This window comes from Elephas maximus, chromosome 15, assembly GCF_024166365.1.
Source record: "Elephas maximus indicus isolate mEleMax1 chromosome 15, mEleMax1 primary haplotype, whole genome shotgun sequence".
Lineage (NCBI taxonomy): Eukaryota > Metazoa > Chordata > Mammalia > Proboscidea > Elephantidae > Elephas > Elephas maximus.
In genome coordinates, this window is record NC_064833.1 from 22,034,538 (window position 1) to 22,042,776 (window position 8,239).

At 40.7% G+C, this 8,239-nt stretch overlaps 1 protein-coding gene across 2 annotated transcripts in view; it reads left to right on the forward strand.

The window, feature by feature from the left end:
• SNTB1 (syntrophin beta 1) overlaps positions 1 to 8,239 on the forward strand; it is a 260,706-nt gene that overhangs the window by 105,749 nt on the left and 146,718 nt on the right. For both annotated transcript variants that reach the window (XM_049854432.1, XM_049854431.1), the window contains one exon: positions 8,009 to 8,225. In XM_049854432.1, coding sequence (XP_049710389.1) covers positions 8,009 to 8,225 — 217 coding nt within the window. The remainder of the gene's footprint in view (positions 1 to 8,008; positions 8,226 to 8,239) is intronic.

Here is an 8,239-nt window from a genome sequence, read left to right on the forward strand (position 1 = left end):
GACGTCTTTGGTTTTTAACATTTTAAAGAGGTCTTTTGCAACAGATTTGCCCTTTTTTTTTTAATATATCATTTGATTTATTAACTGCTGCTTCCATGGTCACTGATTGTGGATGCAGGTAAAATGAAATTCTTGACAACTTCAATCTTTTCTCCGTTTATCATGATTTTACTTATCGGTCCAGTTGTGAGGATTTTTGTTTTCTTTATGTTGAGGTGCAATCCATACTAAAGGCTGTGGTCTTTAATCTTCATCAGTAAGTGCTTCAAGTCCTCTTCACTTTCAACAAGCAAGATTGTGTCGTCTGCATACCACAGGTTGTTAATGAGTCTTCCTTCAATCCTGTTGCCGAGTTCATCTTCCTGTAGTCCAGCTTCTCAGAATATTTGTTCAGCATACAGACTGATTAAGTGTGGTGAAACGGTACAACCCTGATACACACCTTTCCTGGTTTTAAACCACATGGTATCCCTTTGTTCTGTTCAAATGACTGCCTCTTTGTCTATATGTACAGATTCTGCATGAGCACAGTTAGGAATTCTCATTCTTTGCAGTGTTATCCATAATTTGTTAGGACCCACACAGTCGAATGCCTCTGCACAGTCCGTAGAACACAGGTAAACATCTTTCTGGTATTCTCTGCTTTCAACCAACATCCATCTGACATCAGCAATCTTATCACTCGTTCCATGTCCTCTTCTGAATCCTGTTTGAATTTCTGGCTATTCCCTGTTGATGTACTGCTGTAACCATTTTTAAATTATCTTCAGCAAAATTTTACTTGCATGTGATATTAATGATATTGTTTGTTAATTTCTGCATTCTGTTGGGTCACCTTTCTTTGTAATGAGCACAAATATGAATCTCTTCCAGTTGGTTGGCCAGGTAGCTGTCTTCCAAATTCCTTGGTATAGATGAGTAAGCACTTGTAGCATTGCATCCTTTTATTCAAACATCTCAATTGGTATTCCATCATTTTCTGGAGTCTTGTTTTTCGCCAGTGCCTTCAGAGCAGCTTGGACTTCTCCCTTCAGTGCCATTGGTTCTTGATTATATGCTATCTCCTGAAATGGTTGAATGTCAGCCAGTTCTTTCTGATACAGTGACTCTGTATATCCCTTCCATCTTCTTTTGATGCTTTCTGCACTGTTCAATATTTTGCCCACAGAATCCTTCAACATTGCAACTTGACGCTTGAATTTTTTCTTCAGGTCTTTCAGCTTGAGAAATGCTGCGCGTGTTCTTCCCTTTTGTTTTTTTTTTAACTCCAGGTCTTTATGCATTTCATTATAATACTTTTGTTTGTCTTCTCGAGCCGCCCTTTGAAATCTTCTCTTCAGCTCTTTTCCTTCATTTTTTCCATTTACTTTAGCTACTCTACATTCAAGAACAACTTTCAGAGTCTCTTCTGACACCCATTTTGGTCTTTTTTTCTTTCCTGTCTTTTTAATGACCTTTTGTTTTCTTCATGTATGGTGTCCTTGATGTTATTGCACAACTCATCCGATCTTTGGTCATTAGTGTTCAGTACATCAAATCTATTCTTAAGATGGTCTCTAAATTCGGTGGAATACACTCAAGTTCATATTTTGGCTCTCGTGAACTTGTTTTTTCTTCAGCTTCAGATTGAACCTGCACATGAGCAATTGATGGTCTGTTCTGTAGTTGTCCCCTGGCCTTGTTCTGACTGGCGATATTGAGCTTCTCCATTGTCTCTTTCCATAGATGTAGTCGATTTCATTCCTGTGTATTCCATCTGGTGAGGTCCAAGTGTATAGTTGCTGTTTATATTGTTGAAAAAAGATATTACCAATGAATCAGTCGTTGGTCTTACAAAATTCTATTCATGCAATCTCTGGTGTCGTTTCTATCAACAAGGCCATATTTACCAACTACTACTGGTCCTTCTTTCTTGCCAGCTTTTGCATTCCAAAACCAAAAAAACCCATTGCTGTCGAGTCAATTCTGACTCACAGCGACCCTATAGGATAGAGTAGAACTGCCCCATAGAGTTTCCAAGGAGCGCCTGGTGGATTTGAACTGCTAACCTTTTTGGTTAGCAGCCTTAGCGCTTAACCACTATGCCACCAGGGTTTCCTTTGCATTCCAATCACTAGTAATTATCAGTGTATCTTGACTACACGTTTGATCGATTTCAGACTGTAGAAGTTGATAAAAATCTTCAATTTCTTCATCTTTGGCAATTGTGATTGGTGCATAAATTTGAATAATAGTCGTATTAACTGGTCTTCCTTGTAGGCATATGGATATTATCCTATCAGTGATGGTGTTGTACTTTGGGATTGATCTTGAAATGTTCTTTTTAATGATGAATGCGGTGCTGTTTCTCTTCCATTTGTCATTCCTAGCATTGCTGACCATATGACTGTCGGATTCAAAATGGCAACTTCTGGTCCATTTCAGCTCACTAATGCCTAGGATATCGATCTTTAAGTGTTTCATTTCATTTTTGACGACTTCCAGTTTTCCTAGATTCATACTTCGTACATTCCACTTTCCTATTATTAATGGATATTGCAGCTGTTTTTTCTCATTTTGAGTCATGCCACATTAGCAAAGGAGGGTCCCAAAAGCTTTACTCCATCCACATCATTAAAGTTGACTCTATTTTGAGGAGGCAGCTCTTCCCCAGCCGAATTACAGTGCCTTCCAACCTGAGGGAAACCCTGGTGGTGTAGTGGTTAAGTGCTACGGCTGCTAACCAAGAGGTCAGCAGTTCAAATCCGCCAGGCGCTCCTTGGAAACTCTATGGGGCAGTTCCACTCTGTCCTATAGGGTCTCTATGAGTTGGAATTGACTTAACGGCAGTGGGTTTTTTTTTTTCCAACCTGAGGGGCTCGTCTTCGAACACATATCAAACAGTGTTGCGCTGCTGTTCATAGAACTGTCTCTGGTCAGTATTTTTAGAAGTAGTTTGCCAGGTCCTTCTTCCTAGTCTGTCTTAGTCTGGAAGCTCTGCTGAAACCTGTCCACCATAGGTGACCCTACTGGTATTTGAAATACCGGTGGCATAGCTTCTAGCATCATGGCACTACGAAAGCCACCATAGTACAACAAACTGACAGAGTGGCGGAAATATTGATAAGTGGTTGAAAATAATAATTCTTCTAGACAACTCTGCCCAACCAAAGAAAAACTAACTTGAGTACATAATCTCAACATAGGCTTTTTTTTGTGTCTGTTAGGTGCCTATAGGGTTTGATAAAACATCAGAAGACTCATTTGCCTAAGGCCTTTGACTAGAATTCGGCACTGATTTAATAGGACTATTGGTGATAACAAATAGTGAGATAAGAAATACCCTTTTTTTTTTTTTTTAATGCTGTCAGAAGAGGCAGCTTCCTAAGGAATCACAGAGTGTTTGAAGGGTAGGGACCTTATTTCCCTCACTTGACAGATGAAAAGGAGGCCCGGGAAGGTGAAGTGACTTGCCCAGGTCTGGAGAGCTAGTTAGTGGCAGAGCTGGAACTGTAATCCAGTTTCTGACTCCCAGGGTAAATTCTCATTTCCCCACATTATTCAGCCTCTTGTGACATTAGCTATAGTTTCCTGGGAAACTTACATTATGTCTTTCATTATGTCTTGGTCTTTTTGGAAATATTGGTGATCTCCCCCTGCATCGTTCCTCTCTAAGATGACCTAGGAAAATGCCATTAAGGGAAAGTCTTATTTTCCATTTTGTCAGCGAATCCTGTCTTTACCTGTAACTTTAGGCATTTGTCTTAACCTCTCTCCCCCACCTGGAGGTTTCCCACCAAATGTGTGAATACCCAGTTTTATTGCCTCCAAGAGATCCCCTCTCCCCTTAATCACATTAGAAAATGGACATTTTGTGTTCACATACACTACCCATAAGAACTTATTGCCTTTGAGTTGATGCCAACTCATAGCGACCCCACAGGACAGAGTAGGACTGCCTCATAGGGTTTCCAAAGCTGTTATTTTACTGAAGCAGAGTGCCACATTTTTCTCCCATGGAGCAGCTGGTGGGTTTGAACTGCCAACCTATCAGTAGCACTGAGCACTTAACCATTGTGCCACCAGGGCTCCCTAGCCACATCTCCTATAGTAATGAAATGTTTTTTCCTTCTTGTCTAGAAATCCCTTTTTTGTGCCACATCTTCTATAGTAATGAAATGTTTTTTCCTTCTTGTCTAGAAATCCCTTTTTTGTTTTTTGTTATTGTTTTTAAAAAGAAAAGTTGAGAACGTATTAAACGCCACTCCTGGCTTTTTAATAGCTGGTAGGAGAGTTGATTGGATTTGCCTAAAGCATTTCCTCATTAGTCGTGCACACACACACACACACACACACACACACACACTGTCTTTCCCTTTCAAATGTCATCTGGCCAGCTGCCCCAACAAAGGTTTAATTATAGCAACTTGGGGCCTTAGAAAACTTGGGCTTTACTGAATGTTCTTTTGAAAGTTTCACAACTGCTCGTCCTTCAAAAGGAAAAATACAAATATTGAAAGTGACTTGTTGGATTATTGGTTTAGAAACCACTTCTTACTGCTCTCCTGCGCTTTTTTTGCAACTAAAGGTTGGAATTTTAATTGCACACCTGGTTTTTAATTTATGATGCCCAGAAAGGGCATGGTTTATTAATTAGTTCAGATTATTAAGTGCTCTGAACCTGGGCCTGGTGGCTGCTTGATCATTTTCAACAGCTCTTTGCCCAAATTACTGTCTATAGTTACATAGTAGGAGCCCTGGTGGTGCAGCAGTTAAGCGTTCGGCTGCTAACTGGAAGGTTGGCGGTTTGAGCTCTCCAGCCACTCACTGGGAGAAAGATGTGGCAGTCTGTTTCCATAATGATTTACAGCCTTGGAAACCCAATGTGGCAGTTCTGCTCAGTCCTACAGGGTTGCTGTGTGTCAGGATTGACTCAACAGCAGTGGGTTTGGTTTTTGGATTGGTAGGTACGTGGAGGTATAATCATGCAGACACCAACAGTTCAGTGTGCCAGGTTAGACCCTCTATTATGAATACATATTAGTGTCTTAAGGAGCATTTATTGAAATGCCATTGTTTAATAGTTCAGGCTCACAGAATCAAGCTTTCTTATGTTACAGGCAGCAGCCTCTTAATTGGATGTTGTCTTGTTAGCGCTGCTGTAACAGAAGTACTATAAGTGGATGGCATTAACAAAGAGAAGTTTATTTCCTCACAATAAAGTAGGCTGAAAGTCTAAATTCAGGGCGTCATCTTCAGGGGAAGGCTTTCTATCTCTGTCAGCTCTGGAGGAAGGTCTTTCTCGTCAACCTTCCCCTGTCTAGGAGCTTCTCCTCGAAGGGACCTTGGATCCAAAGGACACTCTCTGTTCCTGTCACGTCACTGCTTTCTTGGTGATATGCGGTCCCCCTCTCTGCTCGCTTCCCTTTCCTTTTTCTCTCTTGAGAGATAAAAGGTGGTACAAGCCATACCCCAGGGAAACTCCCTTTACATTGGATCAGGGATGTGACCTGGCTAAGGGTGGTGTTACAATCCCACCCAAATCCTCTTTAAGATAAAATTACAATCACAAAATGGAGGACAGCCACATAATACTGCGAATCACGGCCTAACCAAGTTGACACATATTTTGGGGGGATACAATTCAATCCATGACAGATGTTTTCTTCCAGTACATGCAAACCTTGGCTTAAACACTCACCCCAATTAATTAAAAAAACATAAAGCGGGAGAAACAGTGTTGCTTCATGGACTCTGGAGCCAGGCAACCTGGATTTAGACTCACACTTCTGCTGTTTCTAGCTCTGTAACTTTACCCATTTGTTTTAACCTCTTTCTGTTGCAGTGTCTGTGGGTAAAATGAGGATGATTATAATGCCTGTATCATGGGGTTGTTGTGAGGTTCAAATGAGTTAGTGTACAAAAAGCAGTTAGTGACGTACGTAGAACAGTTATTGTTGTCTTTTTACTGATTACACTAACAAATTTATTTCTATTTTTGTGCTGTAGAGTCTAGTTGTGTTAAGCCCTGACATAATTAGGGATGCCTCTCCATGTAAAAAGCTGAGAGTTGTCCCCAAATGTCTGTTCTCTCCTCCTTTCTCGTTAATAGCCCTCTTTCCCACCAACTTTTAGCTAGGCTTATGAATGACTCTTCTCTTTCTGTAATTGCAACCTGTGCTGATGGGTTTGCAACAGCTGTGGGACTGTTTCCTACTTAACTGCACTTACATTCCATTGACAGCCTGAAATCTCTTTTTTCAAATAAGCATTGGTACTAAATGGCATCTCCTCTCTCCTGTGTTAACATGACTGCTTTTGATATCTGTGGTGGAATCCTCAAATGTATATCCACACTGTGTGCATCTAGGTATGTTGGTCTGCTTATTGGATGGTTGTAAACCTAATCTGTCATTCAAGCTCCTAGATCTACTTTTCCTGTGGTCCTTCCAAGGTACTTTATTCCTGTTATAAAACTTAGCTCATTCTGCTTTGTGCCATAGTTCATGCACTTGTCTTATGTCTCTGTCTTAGATTGAGTTCCCTAGAGGCAGAGCCTGTTTGGGAAGTCAGGCAGCAACTGTGTAGCTCCCCAGGCTTGATGGCTTCTCGTGGGCCAAGAGCAGTTCTCCAGAGTAGGGGGCAGCTATGAGGTGTTCTCAGTCAACACACAGTAGCTGGGGTATTGGTATCATAGATGGGAAAAGAGTTGTGGCTGAGATCCAACAGCATCCACTAGGGCGCTCATGATGTTGTAACTCTTGAATGAGGAAACCACATATTGTTCACCTCTGCTAGCCTCCAGAAACTCAGCTCCTGTCTCACAGGTGAAAGTGCTAGTTTGTAGAATTGAATCATCAGAGATCTGTGGGAAATACCCCTGGTTTACACTCTTCAATCCACTGCCATTTGTAATCACAGATACCTGTGAGGGACTTAGTCACATCTCCCCAAGTAGCCGAGAACCAAACTGTGTAGTGATAGAAGGATATGGAAATTTATATTGCATGGTCCAAGAGTCTAGTAGCCTTGTTAACTCAGCTGTCTAAGAACTAAATGCTTAAATTAAGAATAGGCAACTAATTTCTTCAGAGTAAGAAATACATCTCAAAGGAGAGAACTTCAATCTAAATTATGTTTTTTAATTTTATAAAAGTGATAGATGCATATGGTCAAACATGTGAATGGTGTAAAAGGGAAATAAATGATTGGTAAGGTCTCTTTTCTCCATCTTCCCAACTTGTATTTCTACTCCCCAGAGCTAACTACTGTTAACATTTCCTTGTGCTTGTGTTCAGAATTAGTTGTACACATACAAACATATATATTTATGATTTTAGAGATTACAGTACATGTACTGGTCTTCACTGTTCTGTTATTCACTAACAGTAGGCCTTATGGATCTTTCTACATCAACACATCTAAAGCTAATTGTTTTTTTTAAATGACTGTGCAAATGTCTCACAATTTATTTAGCCTGTCCTTTTTTAGTGGACATTTAGGTTGTTTCTGGTGTTCCTGTGATGAATAATGCTGTCACTGTTACAAATTCTGTCTGTGACAAAAAAGTTCTTACGTGTATTTCTTTGCATATATGCCCTCAGCATTTTTAAACTGAAAAGCCTATTTGTGCATCTCAGTAGAAAATGGTCAGTGTGGCTACATCTATATCGAATAATTATGTGTCTGCATTCCTAAGTAATGCATTTTCACTCTGTCCATTTGTTTTTTACTCTCTTTCCCAGAAAGCAATTTACAATCAGCAAAGACAGATGTTGTCACAGTTTAAAAAAAAAGCTCAAAGCAATTTTCAATGGTAGGCTGTCATGCTAGTTGGAAGAATCGTGTTATTACGTAGTTAAATAATAGGATAACTATGTTGAGAGGAACAGAAATTCCGAGTCTTGTTCAGAATTGAAGAGGTCCAATGTTAAAGAGTGTGTCCAGTGTAAGTTCTACTAACACAATGAGATTTTTCAGAGATCAGCCTGGATGCGCTTAAAGTGCTCATTGTTCTTTTTGCTTGCAGTGAAATACATGCGAGAAGCCACGCCATATGTGAAGAAAGGCTCCCCAGTGTCCGAGATTGGGTGGGAAACTCCTCCACCAGAATCGCCTCGGCTGGGGGGCAGCTCATCAGACCCTCTGTCGCCACAGTCCTTCTCCTTCCATAGAGACCGGAAAAGCATCCCCCTCAAGATGTGCTACATCACACGGAGTATGGCCTTGGCCGACCCTGAGAACAGGTAAAGAGGGCCAC